The sequence below is a fragment of the Psammomys obesus genome, unplaced genomic scaffold (genome assembly GCF_907164565.1).
Source record: "Psammomys obesus unplaced genomic scaffold, mPsaObe1.curated_primary_1811, whole genome shotgun sequence".
Classification (NCBI taxonomy): domain Eukaryota; kingdom Metazoa; phylum Chordata; class Mammalia; order Rodentia; family Muridae; genus Psammomys; species Psammomys obesus.
The window spans coordinates 3,212,756-3,230,561 of NW_026590062.1; the positions used below are offsets into that span (position 1 = coordinate 3,212,756).

A 17,806-nucleotide genomic window follows, 5' to 3' on the forward strand; every position below is an offset into this window, starting at 1 on the left:
TGACTTTCTTCAATGATGAACAGTGATGAGAAGTATAAACTGAATTAAACCCTTTCTCCCTAACTTGCTTTGTAGTCATGGTGTTTCACTGCCGAAACATAAACCCTAAAACCACCAAGACAATCACCATCCTAGTTTTGAATCCCAAGAACTCTACAGTTTGTCTTTCTGCTTGTATTTTCGATTCAAGTGACAGAGTTTCTTGAGCATTTACTATGTGCACTGTAGAGCTGGGAGGCAGAAAACTGGGGGCCAGTTCCTAGATATAAAGAGCTGACAAGGACGGAAGCCATTCCGTCACCTCACGACGTTCCTCTGGAGCCTGTCACCATAGGTGACTCCCAGCATAAATCCCAACTCTGGTCTGAACATGGGCTCCGTACTCGGTGCTGCGAGTCAGTGGTTTCTGTCAACTGGGATGACGCACATGAGGGTACAGTGGGGGCTTCCTAGGGGCAGGACAGCCTGCAGCTCTGGAGCCTTCTTCTGTGGAGGAAAAAAATAATGAAGTAATAACCTTCTGGTGTTTTTCAAACTGTTCTGGTAGGTTGGGTGTGGTGGTCACATTAACCTCATCACTTGGGAGGCAGAGGCAAGAGAATCTCTCTGAATTTGAGGCCAACCTGGCCTACACAGTGAGTCTGAAGCCAGGGCTACATAAAAGAAAGGCTGTAGAACAACAGCATAAGAAAAAAAAAATAGCACTACTACGACAGGCTATATTCATCAAATATGCCATTTCTCAGAAGTATAGACTCCCGCTTGAAACCCCAAGAGAAGGAAACACGGTTACCACTGGGGAGGTTGGGACCAGCCTGAGCTACACAGTGAGTTCAGGACCACTGTGCGCTACTGTCTCAAAATCAAATCAAAGTGTAAAAAGGTTCCATCAGCATATTACCTGCAGGCAACGAAGAGGCAAACTCGACTGGCACCCTCAAGTCAGTTCAAGCCAGTCTGCAAGTGGCAGAGCTGGGATTTGAACCCAGGGCTGTGTGGCCCCACAGATTCCCAAATCCAGAACCTAAGGGCTAAAGCAGGTTGAAGCCAGTAGGTAGAAAAGAAAAGCTTGAAACCTGAGTTCAATCCTCAAACCCATATGGTAGAAGGAGAAAGCCCACACTGGCAAGCTGACACACACACAGGCAGACATAAAACTTTTTTAAAAATTAAGAAAGATGGGCTCTTGTCCCATTCTGCTGTCGGGAATACTGCAGAAGGGAGTAACTTGCTCAAAAGGTCACAAAGAGGCTGAAGGTAAAATCTGAATCTACGAGAGTCTGACTCCGAGTGTGCCCGTTAACTTCTCCAGCAGGTGATCGCTGGAGCAGGCCCTGGATGCTTCGTTCCCGTGTTTGAGGGTCAAGATGGAAGCTCTGCACCAAGGAAAACTCTCTGGCAGCCATGAGGCCGAAAGTGGCCCCTCCAGAGAATGCAAACTAAAAAGGTCGGGGAGGTATGGCGGCTCAGACGGATCCCGGTGAATTCTACGCCAGCTTCGGCTACCAGACTGGTTAAGTCCGGGCCAGCCTGAGCTACACCGCGAGACCCTGTCTCAAAAACAGGTTAGAGAAAACAAGAGAGGGTAAAGAAAAGAGACGAACGCCGAAACCGGGGACCAAGAGGTGGAAAACTTTGGGCGGCGTGACTACCGCCGTTGCACCCCAGAGAAGCTGAGGCACACGAAGCGCAGGACCCACGGCAACGCAAGGTAGCAGTGGAAGAGGAAACGGAGCCCGACACACCCCACGGACTCCGCCCCCTGGCTCGGCTCCGCCCCCTACCGCTGATTGGCTGCTCCCGGCACGTGACGCACACACGCGACAACCAATGGGAGCGGCACACGGTGCGCCTTTCCCGGGGAGGCCCAGGCGAACTCAAGAACCCGGAAGCGCGACGGAAGGATTAATGGAGGAGGCCGATCCGCCGAGGCGAGGGCGACGGGCCGTCCAATAGCGAGGTGCCGGGGGCGGGGCCTGCGTCCGTAGAGGCGAGCAACCGCCGCGCGGGCTTGGATGGTGCTGAGGGCACGAGCCCTGGGCCAGTTCGCAGAGGAATCTTGCAGCAAGCCTAGCCTCAGTTTCCCCCTTTGGGAGTAAGCCCAGCATGCTGGGCTGGAGCAGCTGCACAGGCCGCGCGCAGTGATGACGTGGCGCTTAAGACCCTGGAGCCCCGGCGCCGCCAGTCAGAACCGCGGCATCCCTCATCTGTAAACCGGAGCTACAGGTAGCTTGCTCTTCATAACGGGGGGCTGACAGCATGCAAGGCTAGCGGCCAGCGCAGCGCCCGGCACACCATAGTTGCCCAATAAATGCTTATTGTTGGCAAGAGGGCCTTTGCATGCCTGACCCCTCGCTCCCCATGCCAGCCCCAAGCTTGTGTCCGCCCTCACTGAGTGGACATCGCCCACTGTTGCCCAGGCCCTGGGTTGCCTCTCCGTGATGAACAAGCCAGGAAAGGAAGGCCAGGAGCGACACAACACTGTGGGCCCTGAGACGGTATTGGTGTGGTAACATAAGGATACCAGACATTTGTTCTTATCAAAGAATGTGGTGTTTGTACACGGGCGTGTGCCGGAGTGGTGGCCCAAACACTAGGTGTTCCTGTGGCAACAGACACTTGTGGTTAGTGTCGGCCGAGAAAGTTCCCGACTTCCCTCCTCTGAGCCCTTTCCGCATCTGGAGAAGGCGGTTTTTAAACATCACCTCCTGTGGTTGTAGTCTAAGATTATGCATAGTAAGTGCTCGGTAAATGCATTAGATTCCTGTCAAACTACCCAGGAGGACTAGGGGTCAGTTAGAATGAGTCTCTCACGGCTGACCCTCCACCACGAAGCCCCTTCTCCCTGGTCCCTACGGTGTGATGGAGAATCATCACACCGTAGGGACCAGGAAATCACGTTACTGGGAACAGGTCCACTCCCCTGCCTCATTCTCTACGATGCTTGGTTCCTCACAGATTCTGCTTTTCCTCTGTGACGGGACATGCGCTCTGGGCCAAGCCCGTAGTCCAGATGCCACTCATGCCGATGGCGTCGGTGATGGCAGTGGCTGAACCCAAATGGGTCTCAGTCTGGGGCCGTTTCCTGTGGCTGGCGCTGCTGAGCATGGCCCTGGGCTCACTGCTAGCCCTGCTGCTGCCGCTGGGAGCCGTGGAAGAGCAGTATCTAGCTGTGCTGAGAGGCTTCCACCTGCTCAGGAGCAAACTGGACAGGGCCACCAAGTGCACCAGCCCATCCACGGAACTCAGCGTCACCTCTGGGGACGTGGGGCTGCTGACAGCCAAGACTAAAGCATCTCCAGGTGAGTGCACTGGCCATCCGTTAGGATGGGTATTTACAGTGTGCCTGCGGTGCCCTGTGTGCAGGCATGAGGGTGCTATGGCAAAGGAGGCAGTCCGGAACTCGAGTTTGGCAAGTGACCAAGGACAGGTGTCCCAGCGGGTGGAGGGAGACGCACAAAGGGTGGGGCCGGCTGCATCTCAGCTCTAAGTGGGAGTGGTTCAAAGAAATGCATTGGAGAAGAACAATGCTCAGGCCGGAAACTACAAGGGTTGGAACTGGGAGACACACTTGGGGAAGCTGAGTGTGGGTCCTCATCCTCCAGGGCAGCACAGAGCTGGGAAGAGGGCTGGATCCAAAGTCAGGCCCCACCACTGGCGTGCCCCATGTGCACAGCTGCTGCATGCCGAGAGCACAACGCCCCCAGTGGTGACAACCCGACATTACCACAAACTGGAATCAATCATTAGAAGCACAGGCTGGCTCTCACAGAATACATGCCTGGGGTGTAGAAGGGCCTGGGGCCCGTGCCCAGGACTGCCAGAAAACAGAAACAGTCCAGGCATGGGATGGGCCCAGGGACTACCTGAGTGGAAGGTGTTGGCACTCCTAGGCCTGAAGGGAGGGGCTCAAGGAAGGCGGACACCAGAGCAGCCTCAGTGTAGGGAGAGCATGCAGGTAGTAAATGCTCAAACTGTCTATGCCCAGGCAAAAGGCAGGGGGCAAGGAGCCCAGCTCGTGGCTCCCAGCGTACAGAGTGGCAGAGGACACAGTGACCAGCATTACAGCCCACAGCACACCTGGGGCTTAAAAACTGTCATGACTGTGGTGGCGTCCCTGGGAGACCTGTAGCCCACCCTCCTCATCAGGCCTCTTTGGCTGTCTTCCAGCAGGGAAGCTGGAAGCCAAGGCTGCACTAAATCAAGCCCTGGAGATGAAGCGCCAAGGCAAGAGGGAGAAAGCCCACAAGCTCTTCCTGCACGCTCTCAAGATGGACCCTGGCTACGTAGATGCCCTCAATGAGTTCGGCATCTTCTCAGAAGAAGACAAGGACATCATCCAGGCGGATTACCTGTACACCAGGGCACTGACCATTTCGCCCTTCCACAAGAAAGCCCTGGTCAACCGGGATCGGACGCTGCCACTCGTGGAGGAGATCGACCAAAGGTACTTCAGCATCATCGACAGCAAAGTGAAGAAGGTTATGTCCATCCCCAAGGGGAGCTCAGCGCTGCGCAGGGTCATGGAGGAGACTTACTACCACCACATCTACCACACGGTGGCCATCGAGGGCAACACCCTCACCCTGTCAGAGATCAGGCACATCCTAGAGACGCGCTATGCCGTGCCAGGGAAGAGCCTGGAGGAGCAGAACGAGGTGATTGGCATGCATGCCGCCATGAAGTACATCAACACCACGCTGGTCTCCCGCATCGGCTCCGTCACCATCGACGACATGCTGGAGATCCACAGGAGGGTGCTCGGGTACGTGGACCCGGTGGAGGCCGGCAGGTTCCGGAGGACCCAGGTCCTGGTGGGACACCACATCCCGCCCCACCCCCGGGACGTGGAGAAGCAGATGCAGGAGTTCACGCAGTGGCTCAACTCGGAGGACGCCATGAATCTGCACCCGGTTGAGTTCGCAGCCCTAGCCCATTACAAACTTGTGTACATCCACCCTTTCATAGATGGCAACGGGAGGACCTCCCGCCTGCTGATGAACCTGATCCTGATGCAGGCGGGGTACCCGCCCATCACCATCCGCAAGGAGCAGAGGTCTGAGTACTACCACGTATTGGAAGTTGCCAATGAGGGTGACGTGCGGCCTTTCATCCGATTCATTGCCAAGTGTACAGAGGTCACTCTGGACACACTGCTCCTCGCCACCACTGAGTACTCCGTGGCACTTCCGGAAGCCCAGCCTAACCATTCTGGGTTCAAGGAGACACTTCCTGTGAGGCCCTAACCACTGGCCTTCCCTTGGTGAAGAAAAGCCAGGGCGACAGCATCCAGAGAGCACTTTTCTAGAAACAGTTCTCCACAGAAGCAAAAGGAGACCTTTAGATATTCTTTACCTCCAGGTGTTTTTTAGTTAAGAAAGAAAACTAAATTATTTGGCCTATCTTTAGGATAATTTATAGTTCAGCCAAGTTATTTATTTATTTTTTTTTTGTGAGTGAGCAAGCTAGCAGTGCCGAATGGCGCCATGGCCACATTGCCTGTGGTGATCCCAGCACCCAGTAGGACAGCAATGTTCCTTTAAAGCCCTGGGCCTGGGTGACTGGACAGAATTTGCACTAAGGGCGGAAGCAAGGGGGCCAGATCTGTGGGGCAAAGCCCAGGGCCACAGGGATCACTCATACTTTGGGGTCCAGTGACCTCAGGGGAAGACTACAATCCCAGGCAGAACTCGCCCTTCCATGAGATAGGCTTTCACTCCTAGGAGGCTGTAGTGGCAGCTTCTACTGGCAGAGCAGCCCTTGGAGACAGGAAGCAAACGTTGCCATCTCCAGCGGGAGACTGCATATTCCCAAAGCCCCTCTGAGCCACTAACTTGCTAACCTGAGTGCCAGGGGATACTATTTCCCTATCCAGACTGTTCTGAGGAGGACAGCCAGCGTGGCTTTTCCTTAGCTTTCTCCTGTGCTTCACTTGCATCAACCGAGTCCAGGGGTTTTAGGCTACAAGTCCTCCAAGCTTGCCAAGGTACTCCATCCATCAAGCCATGAAACAGGTCTGCCTTCACCTCCCACAAGTCTCCAGCACGTAGACCCTAAAGAACATATTTGAGGGCCTGGAGGCAAGACCCAGTGGTACAACGCTACCCACCACGCACCACGCCCCGGGCACCTTCCCTAACATTACAAAACAATGTATCTAAGACACCACATCAACCCCAAATGAGCAGTTCTGATAAAATAGTTCAAAGGGAGCAAACACCTGTGACCAGAGCCCAGCCTCGCCCCTTTGTCCTGTGGTTCTAATTCACTATGAAGCCATTACAGGGTCCAGCATTCCCTTTAGGTAGGTTGTAAAGTGATGGTGTCATGCCTGATAGGCGCATTTCAAATTGTCATCTTAGAAAAAAATAAACTTTGTTCAATCATACATGGCCAAGTGCCAATTTGACTGCTGCTACTTAAGTGCCCTAATGGCTGGGTTTTGTTCTGAGACAGCATTTGCACGTCACACACCACATTGCCTTTGTTTGATTTTTGAGGCCAGGTGTCAAATTTTCTGCTAGGTGCTGCAGACTGCTGTGTCCAGTGTTGAGAACCTACTCAGGGGTAGTGTTCTGAGGGGCAGAGAAAAACTGAAAAGATGGGTGCATGCAGCACCACACGACAGCCCTGCAGGCCTGCAGCGACATGTCACACCGCACACCGCCGCAGCCCCAAGCGCCTCCCCTCTGCACACTGCACCTTACAGGATGCCTGTTCTGTCCTGTAGGGGGAACCTGCACTTTAGCTACACGTGAAAGATACTACCTTAACGAGTTACTGGTTCTAATAAAGTATTTTATTACATAAGCAATGATCGTGTTGTCTTATCCGGGGACTTCTGAGCTGCCACTGTGCTTCCTGTTCTGAGAACAGATCCCAGAGTCACAGCAACCCAGAATCTGCCCACCTGGTTCACGGGCTGTTTTCTTTACATGTACATACTGTGTGTAGCCTCCATGCAGACGTCAGGCCAGCTTGCAGGAGTAGAGCACTCCTTCCACTGAGTGTCAGCTTGTCAGGCTTCTAGGCTTCCTGGACACCTGCTTCATCAGCGTGCCTGCCCTGAGTGAATGTACTAAGTGTTTACCCAGCGGGCCCTGCTGCTGTGTGGAAAGGCTCAGCTGTGCCATGAACCCTGTGGAGAGCATGAAGCCACACCTGGGTACTAGCCACAATAAGGCGGTTTCTGTGACACTATCAAAAGCCACGTGAACCCAATGGGATTAGCTCACAGGCCAGTGGAGCACACTTCCTCTCAGCTGCCTCATAGGACCCCCCCAGAGATGGGCCCAGGAGGAGCCCACACCACAGAGCAGCTCCGCTAGCCACAGCTGGTGTCTAACTGAAAGGTACAGCCTAGAAAAAGGTCTTTGTGTGTTATGTCACAGATGGAGGAGAGCCTGCATTTTAAAAACAACATTTATAGGAAGGGGAAACTAATGGTACAGACGGGAGCTGAACTTGGGCTAGGTCCTAAGGGCAGTACATGTACTGTAGTCTGCACTGCCCGTCACTGCTGCAGGGTGACTGATGAAAGGTGGACAGAGCTGAGACAAGAGAGGAGGGCCAGGAGCTCGATGCCAAGAGCTCCAGGATGCACACAGCAGTGGCTCCTCTTAAGGGGCTGGAGAGACAGCGCAGTGGCTGAGAGCACTTGTTGCTCTGGCAGGGGCCCTGGGTTCTGTTCCCAGAACTTACCCACATGGCGGCTCATAGTCACCTCTACCTCCAGTTCCATGGGATCTCTCTTCTAAACTCCATGCATGCGCCTCTTCTAAACACCAGGCATGTACATGGCACTCATACACACATGCAGGCAAAACTCACAAATCTTATTTTAAGGGTTTTTTTTTAAATGTTAAGTTAAAAAAAAAAAAAAACAACAACAACAACAAAGCATCTTAGGGCTGGGCAGCAGATGGTGGAACGCGTGACAGCCTTACAACAGGCAGCCTGAGCCATCCTAGGACCCCACGGTGGAAGTGAGAGAGCCAACTCCTGAAAGCTGTCCTCAGACTTGTCCACAAACACGCCAGAGCTGTACACACCCACAGTCACACACGTGTGAATTCTTTAACAACACTTTTAATGTAGGCTGCGCTGGAGAGATGCTCAGTGGTTAAAGAGCGCCTGCTGGTCTTGCAGAGGACCGAGGTTCAGTTCCCAGCAGCTGCTGGGACCCATCAATGCCCTCTTCTGGATTCTGCACACATAGCATATACATATACTCAAACCATATGCATACAAATAAATAAAAACAAAAATAAATCTCTCTTCCAAGTTTTAAGTGCAGAGAACTTGCCCAGCATGCATGAGACCTCGGTTCTGTTACCTGACAAATGGACACACACACACATACAAGAGCGACATCCAGCACATATGCAGGGCTCCTTCATGTTGTCCTCCGAAGTGCTCTTACATCATGGGTAGTTTCTCCCTGACCCTGCTGAAGGGCTTTCAAGGGAGGAATTACCCGTCACAAGGTGAGAGGTAAAACTCCCAGCAGCGTCAGGCCACCAGAAACTCAAGGCTTCATGTCACTGCATCACTGAGCGTAGAATCAGAGTGACGGGACTGCTTGCTCAGCTGTTAACACCCACTACTGAGGAAAGCAGGTGACATACAGGACGCACACACACACCGTAATGAGCACACACCCAGCAACACTTCGCAAGGCTTCTCTCTAAGAGAACTGCAGTTTAATAAAGCTAAACAGGGGAACTCAACTTTGCACTAGACATGGCATTTAGACACAAGTGTTTGCAGAGGACACAGGTCTCCAGCCATCAGGGAAAGAACATGGTCCACAGCAGGTGGCACACACAATTCCTATGTGAACAAATGTCACAGACATTCTGCTTTTAGGAAACATAAAATAGTCAAGGTGTCAATTACAAACACATAATAAAAAACTCACAGCCTCTTTGGACAAAACCCATCAGATGTGATCTCTGTGATACCCCACCTGCACTTCACTCCACTGGCCACTCTGATGAGTGATGGGCATCTTCCATTTCATCCTTTAGACTTCAAGAGTGATGGGCACGCGTGCTGTGTAGGGCTGGGGCAGGGGTTCGTAGAAAAAGGGCCAGAGGTGGTGGAAGTATCAGGACAAGTGGGCCCAAAACCAGGTCCCTCCTTGTTAGGACACTAAAGTACCTCGGGACAGCCTGCAGAGCAACTGGCCTCCGCCCTCAATGTGAGGGAACACTCCTCACCGCCATGCTCAGTGTAGGCTTTCCCTTCCCATCTATAGCAGAGGAGAATCTGTGGGAGCCCAGGCAAGTGTTCAGCCCTTCTGCCTCCAGGGCCCACAGTGGCTGCCTGGCCAGCATGAAGGAGTAAGTAAGGCATTTCCCATCTTGCAGAGTCCTGCTCACTTTCTCAGAAGCAACTTCGCAAAATCGGCATTGGACATCTTAGGAACCTCGGTGGCCACGGAGGTGGTGACTGCCGGCCCAGCGGGGCCGTTCTCAGCCTGAGGAGCAGCACTCTGGCGCTGCAGAGCTCGAGGAAGAAGAGAGAGCTGGGTCCTTCCCTTCCCGCGCCTAGAAGAACAAACACAACGGCCCGTTGGAAGCACAGATTCATGGCCCCAACTGGACTTGTGAGGCAATGGGACCATCAGACCAAAACAGATGTGGCTGGGCCAGCATGCACAAGGCTGAGGTCTAACCTCAAACCAAGAACAGAAAGAACAGGAACCACAAGGCACCCTTCGCCCTAGATTCCAGCTGGGAAGTAGAAAGCACTTGAACAAGCCACCTTCTTTACATTAAAAAAAAAAAAGAAAGAAAGAAAGAAAGCAGGCAGCTGAGGGGCTGGAGGGACTGCTCAGGAGTTAAGGGCACTGGCTGCTCTTGAGATGACCCAGGCTCAGTTCCCAGCACCCAACTGACGTTCTCTTTTGGCCTCTGTGGGTACTGCACACATGTGGTACACAGACACACATGCAGGCAAGATACTCATAACACATAAAATAAATGTAAATAACAACAACAACAAAAAAAAAGTATTACAAGAAAGCAGCTGAGTGAGGCATGGAGAGCAAGCCGGTAAGCAGTGTCCTTCCACAGCCTCTGCTTCAGTTCCTGCCCCAGCTTCCTCTCTTGGCTTCCTCTGATGCTGGACTAGCCTTAAGAGGTAAGCATGGGAACCCTTTCTTCCCAGCACTAGAAACCTAACACTTCCCTAGCACTCATAAGGCCTGGTTTCATCCCCAGTTCCACCAAGAAAAAAAAGTGCAAACTCCACCACATGCCACTTGGGCCAAGTCCCTCTAAAGCCTTGCTATGCACATCTTGGCCAGTGAAACAAGGACCACATTCCTGCTTTTCTGACCTAACTCACCATCCCTCCAGACGTGCCTCCCTCTCCCTTAGCCCTGGCCACGACAAATCTGCACCAAACAGCAGCAGACACTTACGCTCCATACATCTGCCGGGGCACCATGGGGGCTCCTGGTCCTGGCCGCCCTTCTGGCTTCTCTGGAACTTTCCGCTGAGGGGGATTGCTGATTGCCACCTTAATGACATTCTCTTTGATGGTCATGCCATCCATCTTCATCACTGCTTGTGATGCCTGGGACTCGTTTTCATATTCCACATAGGCCAGGCCCTGAAAGACCAATGCACTGTCAGGTCAGATGGGAAGGACCTAACTTCTTTTGGGAGACAGGCACCCATCAGCAGGGACCACTGAATGCCACTGTCCTGACTACAGATTTACTCTAGCCTAACATTCAACTGTGGCTGTCACTGACAGAAATTTGAAAAGGCTCTCTGGTGGAGAACACACTGTGCTCACCCCAGGGAAAGAAACTGGAAGCGCAGAGGAAAAAAATAAAACAAAGTAGAATAAAAAGAGGCAGATGAGACACAAAAAGGATCCCAGCAGGTCACTGTCCTTGGCCTCTTCTTCCCTTACACTTTCCAGCTCTCCAATGGGAGTGGAGTCAGGGCTTGAAAGGTGATCCAAATGTGTCACAAAAAGAATCTAAGGGCATAGAGGGCAGAGGACAACAGGACAACCATGCTGGCCACTCCTCAAGAGCAGAGCCAAGTCTGCCCATACCTACTGACCTTTGGTTTGCCAGCCCTATTGGTCACCAGCCTGAGGTCCTTCACAGTGCCATGAGCCTTACAGATGTCTTCAAGTTCCTCTTTGGTGCAGGAGAAGGGCAGGCCCGAGATGAAGAGTTTGTGTTTCTCCAGGGTGGTGCTGTATCTGAACACCTTCGAGAAAGGCAAAGCCCATGGTTGAGGCAGGCACACCCCAGCATATGTGCCCAGGAGTGCACAAGTGTGTGTCCTGGGGACACAGCCCTGAGCCACACCTGTTCTTAGAGAATTAAGTGGCAGATCAACAGTATAAGAACAGTTACTGAGCATAGGTGGGGAGGACAGCAGCCATCTTTCTTAATGCTAACCTCAGCCATCACCAATCAAAAAGAGGAGGCTCACTGGATGCGTTGGCATATGCCTATAATCCCAGCACTCAGGAAGGCAGAGGCAGAGGCAGGCAGATCTCTGTAAGTTCAAGGCCAGCCTGGTCTACAAAGTGAGTGCAGGACAGCCAAAGCCACACAGAGAAACCCTGTCTTAAAAAAAAAAAAAAAGAAAAGAAAAGAAAAAAAAAAAAAGAGGAAGCTCAGCCTGGGCTCCTTCCTCACAGACCTGGCTGTCGCCAGCACACAATTCCCGTGGGCGACAGGTGCTGAGCCTATCTGGCAGCCCACCTTAAACACATCCTTTTTCGACAAACATACCTTAAAATCAGGGTTTTTGCTCTTATCCACACAGGGTGACACGAACATTGGCCTTCCTTCCACAGTCTTCCTGTCCAGCTGCAGGGCCTGCTGGGCTGACTTCTCCTCTTTGAACTCCACGTAGCAGTAGCCCCGGAAGTCCCCACGATTGCTGAAGATTGGCCTGATCTGGACCACCTCCCCACAGGCCTCGAAGAGTGGTCTGAGCTTCGCCTCAGGCTCTTCTATGCTGTAGGGCAGGTTGCTGACGAAGACGGTGACACTGTCCTTACTGCTGTCGTGAGCCACCTTGGGCATGTCCCTCTTGAGGGACGCTGCCTTCTCTTTCTGCTTGGAAGGAGGACCAACGTCTATCGTTACACATTCCCCAGAAAGCTCTGTTTCTTCCTCCACAGCCGAAGACACTCCAGAAGCCAAACTGTTCTCCAGCTTTCTGCGTTTGGAGGGCTGCTCTGTAGGCATTCAAAAGAGAAGCACAGGTAGCTAATGGGTTAGGCCTTCCTTCTGCATGTCCCCACAAACAAACTGTACCGTGTACACAGGAGGGATGGACAGCCACCACGCCCCACAACACGTGGTCTAAGTACACTCCAACAAAGGTACTACTAGAAACAGGAACATAAACCCCACTGGCCAGTCACCGGGAAGAACAGAACCTGAACACCTGCAGGTGACAGCCCCACAAGCACTTTCAATCCTAGCCAGGCCCTTTTCCTGCATCCTGTCAGTGGACATGGGCTGGGCCTGGACAGCCTACACACTGCCTCAAGAAGAAGCGACACAGGTAGCTCCGTCAACTTTCACCTGGGTCTTTAGCAAAGTGTCACCACTGAGAGACATGGCACACGATGAGCAGTGCTGAGGACTGGAGGGTGAGGCCTGGCTATGCTCACAAGAGCTCACCTGAGGCGTCAAGGCCACTCTGGACAGTTGGGAGATGCTCTGTGTACCCACATGCAGCCCTCGCCTGAGCTGTTACCTTCCGCCTCTTCGTCCCATTCTTTCTCATCCTCCTCATCTGCCTTGCGTTTATCTGCACCTCGGGTCTTTTTCTTCTTTTTCAGGGCTTTCTTCTCAGCACGCACCTTCTTCCGCTGCTCGGCCCTTTCTTCTTCCTGCTGTACCAGAGCTGCTTCCTTCTCTGCAGCCTAGTTAAAAAAGGGCAGGACATCCCCCGATGCCTGTTATGCTTGCTGGCTGGCTTGTGAGGAGACAGAACACTGGAGGAGATGGGGTGGGAATGCTCATGCAATCCAAGTTCATACGAATACGGCATAGAGAAGGCCCATACACTTTCAATATCCTTGGTCATTACACACCAAGGCAGTCCTAAAGCCAGGTCCCTGTTCTGTTCACCTCTGCTGCTGGGACACAATGCCCTGACAAGACTATCTGAGCTCAGGACCTCAGGCTGCTTACAGGTTGTCGTGGTGGAAAGGTGGGGGATGAGGCAGGAACTTGAAGCAGCTGATGCCGTCCACAGCCTAGAAGGAAGGCCTCAGTGCTGTGCCAGGCCATTCTCTTCCTTTCATTTCCGAACCCAGCCCATGACACATGCCACTCGCATTTAGTGTGGGTGTCCCCGCCTCAGCTGACCTGAAAACCCCTAGCAGCCGCAAGCTGGAGATGCTCCTGCTGCCCTCAGAGCTGGGCCGGCTCCTTTAAGACTCTATTCTTCAAGAATCTCACCCACATAAACATGTTGATCAAATCCCCCAGCCCCCTCCGACTCTTCTCGAATCGCAGCCACCACACCGCCCTCAGTTTCAGTCATGCTTTCTTTCTGTTAAATCACTGAGACTAGCGGTGTGTTCAGAGTCCCTCCAGTGGAAGCTGCACCCTCCCCAGCAGCCATCAACTGTTGGCAGTTTCCTAGAAAGAGGCTCTGTGAGCCCCTCTGAGGTTCTTCTACTTGACCTAGTGTGGGCAAGTCTTACTGTTGAGTTCAAAGTTTCAAGTAAATCTTTAAGATGGCAAAGGGCAAGTTTAAATACTAACCCAAATGCTTTTTAATTAGTATCTTATGAAGGGACTGGAGAGATGGTTCAGTGGTTAAGACCAGTTGCTCTTCCAAAGGATCCAGGTTCAATTCCCAGCACCCACATGGCAACTCACATTGTGACACTCCAGTCCCAGGTGACCTGATGTCCTCAGCAGGCCACTGTGGGCACTACCCACACATGGTGCACAGACATTCATACAGACAAAACACCCAGAGCAAACAGAGGGGGCAGACAGATAGTTTTAAACCCTCGGGATGCATCACTGTCACCTTCATTCTTTGCTCATTCACACGAGCCAAGCGAGTTTCTGTTTTCTGAATGGCCACATCCCAATCCTCCAAGGTTCCTGGAGAGAAAGAAAAGCAGAGCTTTGATGCTCTAGGCTGTGGCAGCATGCCCTGATCCCAGTGCTCTGGAGCAGACAGCTCCCTGCACAAGACCTGCAGTCGCTCTTGCTCAAAGACACTGCATGTCACCAAGCTGCCTGTCTGTACCTCCAATACCCTTCTGGGTTGCTATGTGCCCTTTCTCCTTCCAAAGAGAGACTTAAAAACAGAAATCTGACTTTGCAGGCTCTCAATGGTAAAGATTATAAAAATATGCAAAGTGCACATGAAACTCAAGAGCCAAGGGAGCTGCTCCAGTGTGCCAGCATCTCTGTTCAGGGTCTAAGCTCAGGTCTCGGGCTCATACCCTAATTCAGGTAGTTGTCCAGGAGACAGAAATACACACTACTTCCCAAAGACCCACCTCTCCTCTGCCAGTGCCTTTGTGGTGTGGCGCAGACACTGCAGGAGCAGCAGCTGTCATGCAGGCTCCTCCCACCAGGGCAGGTGGCTGTAGTGGGGGAACAGGTAGTGGGACTGACTAAGGAGGCCTGAGAACATGGAAGGGCCCTGTCACTGCACCCTTCCTGTGACTGCAGACTGCTGCAAGAGGGCTCACTCCCTCGGCAATCTGTCCTTACAGACCAAATGCTTCCCCTGGAGATGCCTAGCCAAAGGACCATACTACAAGCCAAAAGCAGAGGCGAGGGTCCCACCTTCTGTCCTCTCCATGGTGAGCAACACTTCACAGACATGCTCGGGATAGTCACTTGTGCACTGGACAGCTCGGTGCAGAGCCTTCCGACAGTGCTGTGTGTCACCATGTGCCCTAGAGCAGAGAACAAATAGCTGTCATCAGGCCACAGTGTGGAACGGGAACAGGCTGCCTGCAGAGGCAGAAGGGTCTAACTGCAGAGGAGACAGCAGCTTGAGAAGCAATGGGGCGTTCTCTCTTGCCACAAGTCTCTGCAGTTACAAGGGAAGACCCTTCCACACATGTGTTCTCTTCACCACGGGTGCCCGTGAAAGTGCAGCTCGGCAGCAGCTGGAGCTGGGCCTTCTGTGCACGTGGGAGGTACCATCATCAACTGACTGCACCCTGACTAAGCTCCCGGAGAAGTCCATACAGTCGTCCAGAGGGGTCTGAATCAGGCTTTATGCTCACATGGTACTGTATGCTACTCACACTCACGCCTATGTATGTATGTATTAGCGAACTCAAAACCTTTAGAGCAGCGGTTCTTTGGCTATGATCACATGCCCAAGAAATTACTATACTTTCTGTATTTTCCAAACCTCAGCTAATTTTGTGACATAGTCACGATGTTGTGAGGCTTTGCCACAGTGCTGGTGCCTGCCTGGATGGTAGAAAAAGCAATGGAGCCTCTCAGTGCTGTGTGGGACACAAGTGCACAGCAGCGCACATGGAAGAATAGTGTTTACTGGAAAAAAGTAGACACCACAAAATTGCAGCATCAGGCCAGAGGTCTATAGTCAAGACACAGAGACAGATACTAGCACTGTAAACCCAGAAGCTCGCTGACACAGCCCCAGGCAGTGCATTCCATATGGCCCTATTGAGGTTTGCTGTCATCAAGGAACAGCAGCTTGATCTACCAGGCTGTGAGCCCCACCCCTCTTCTACCCATCTGTCTTCAAGGCCACAAACTCTTTACACCCTGTAATAAAAAACCATAGACCAGCAGAGGGGATCAGAGACAGGCGTGAGATCCCAGTCAGTTAATTGTCTTACTATAATAAATACATTTGCCAAAACATCAGACTCAGTCGTGGAGAGATGGCTCCGAGGGTAGGAGCACCAGCTGCTCTTCCAGAGGACCCGGGTAAGAGTCCCAGCACCCAGATGGCAGCTCACAACCATCTGTGACTCCAGCTCCAGGGAGTCTGTGGGCACCAGGCACACATGTGACACACAGATGAACATTCACACAAACACCCACCCACAGAAAATAAAAGTTTTAAAAAGGTTTTAAGCATGTTGTGATGATGCACACCTTTAATCCCAGTAGCCAGGGGAAAGAGGCAGACAGATCTCTATGGGTTTGAGGCCAGCCTGGAGGGGGGGGGGGGGGGGGGGATTGTTTTGTGTTTTGTCTGTTTTTTTTTTTCTGTTGGTTTTTTTTTTTTTTTTTTTTAATTCCAGATTATGTCACAAAATTAGCTGGAGTTTTATGTTAAATGCATCAATTGTCGCCTTTTAAGTAATTTTCATTTCCAGATACAGTAAAGTTGGCAACAGCACATGAACACTGAAGTGTGAGAGTCACTGGGAAAGCCTAAGAAGCTGTAGTGGTGGCAGGGCCATGAGAAACTCACTCTCTACCACACACTTTTATATGCATTTTAACTTTTAATTTGGGCACACATTTTTTTTTTTTAAATAGAAACACTTACTATTTTAAAAAGAAAAAAGTATTAGAAATGCTGTGGATTTTCAATATGCACCGAATCAAACAGCTGGTCAAGATGGCTGCAGTGTAGCTCATACATGTCATCTTGGTATCACTTGGAAGGCTGAGCAGGTGAATCACCATGAACTAGCCTGGGCTATAGAGTCTCAATTTTGGAAGGAAAGAAGGGAAGAAGAGGAGAAGAGGGGAGGAAGGAAAGGAGGGAGGGAGAAAGGAAGAGAGGGAGAGAGGGAGGAAGGGAGGAAGGTTGAGGTCTTCCCACTGGTTGTAGATTTATTGAATGCAATAATCTAGAAGGGTCATTTCAAACACATTACAACCACACCATTAAGGAGGTCAACCTAAACCCTGAGTCTAGTCAGCGGCTCCTAGCTAATCTGATACTTTTCCTTTTACTGCTTTCCTATACAAAATATGGTAGAATCAGACAGTGACCCCAGCAAATAAATAAATAAATAAATATGCAAACAACTTAGTCTAGAGACCTGCCAAGCACAGGCCCTGCTAAGAAAAGTGAAAGGAAGGTATCCACTCTAAGGAACAGGCTCAAGTCAGCTCAGCCAAGACCAGTACAGACGCCACCCAAACTGGACCGCTCACCTTTCCAGGTTGTAATACTCCAGCCACATGTTGGCATACTTGGCATTCCCCCTGGTCATGATACTGTCCCAGAGCTCTCGAGCTTTCTGCATGTTATTGCAAAGGCGAGCCTAAAATACATTCAAAATCAGCTAGGATAGAGCCTGGACCCTCTTATAGCAATAACCACACAAGCATGCCTAAAACACCCCCTCCTTCCCATGACTGTGCCACACGAGTCCCGGAAGGCCCCAGGCCTCCCTCCGGTGCTAATGGCCTAAGGCCTGACTGCTTCTCTGCAGTAGCAAGCCTTAAAAGGTTGACATATGGAGTTGTATCTCGAGCAGAGCTTGCCCAGAACACTGCTGAGTTGAACCAGCCAGCAAGAGTTCAAACAGCAGCCCATTCCCAGCGTCTGCAGAGCACTGGCGAAAGGCACACACTCAACACACTCTCAAGCCACTGTGAGGGAAGGCTGAGGAGGTGAGTGGGTCAAGAGCCAGCGTCCAGGCACCTGCTGCTCTGTAGCTCCTGGCTGGGAATCTTCACCAGGAAAACAAACCAAGCACGGCACACCAGGTTAACAAATCCCTTGGCACCTAGACCACACCCTCAGATTCTGCCCCAATTGTCATGAATGCAGAACAAAGCCCTGCCCTTCAAAGGAGGACATGCAAGACAGGTGTGTGGAGATGC

At 51.8% G+C, this 17,806-nt stretch overlaps 2 protein-coding genes across 2 annotated transcripts in view; one reads left to right on the plus strand and one right to left on the minus strand.

Moving 5' to 3' along the window:
• Positions 1 to 1,922: 1,922 nt before the first annotated feature.
• On the plus strand, positions 1,923 to 6,814 carry Ficd (FIC domain protein adenylyltransferase). Its single transcript, XM_055606412.1, has 3 exons — positions 1,923 to 2,226; positions 2,959 to 3,302; positions 4,171 to 6,814. Exons 2-3 carry the CDS (start codon positions 3,014 to 3,016, stop codon positions 5,244 to 5,246), a joined length of 1,365 nt encoding a protein of 454 aa, XP_055462387.1. The 5' UTR covers positions 1,923 to 2,226; positions 2,959 to 3,013; the 3' UTR covers positions 5,247 to 6,814.
• A 1,856-nt stretch (positions 6,815 to 8,670) lies between these two features.
• Sart3 (spliceosome associated factor 3, U4/U6 recycling protein) overlaps positions 8,671 to 17,806 on the minus strand; it is a 29,249-nt gene continuing 20,113 nt past the window's right edge. The window contains exons 12-19 of the mRNA XM_055606101.1: positions 17,132 to 17,241; positions 14,816 to 14,928; positions 14,043 to 14,119; positions 12,750 to 12,918; positions 11,771 to 12,222; positions 11,085 to 11,237; positions 10,430 to 10,620; positions 8,671 to 9,551 (exon numbers count right to left, since the gene is read on the minus strand). Coding sequence (XP_055462076.1) covers positions 9,380 to 9,551; positions 10,430 to 10,620; positions 11,085 to 11,237; positions 11,771 to 12,222; positions 12,750 to 12,918; positions 14,043 to 14,119; positions 14,816 to 14,928; positions 17,132 to 17,241 — 1,437 coding nt within the window. The 3' untranslated portion in view covers positions 8,671 to 9,379. The remainder of the gene's footprint in view (positions 9,552 to 10,429; positions 10,621 to 11,084; positions 11,238 to 11,770; positions 12,223 to 12,749; positions 12,919 to 14,042; positions 14,120 to 14,815; positions 14,929 to 17,131; positions 17,242 to 17,806) is intronic.

Excerpts from the sequence above, each read along its gene's own strand:
- Ficd (XM_055606412.1), top strand. The coding sequence starts at position 3,014 with ATGCCACTCATGCCGATGGCGTCGGTGATGGCAGTGGCTGAACCCAAA. Across the intron at positions 3,303-4,170 it reads CAAGACTAAAGCATCTCCAG|CAGGGAAGCTGGAAGCCAAG; the intron begins GTGAGTGCACTG and ends GCTGTCTTCCAG.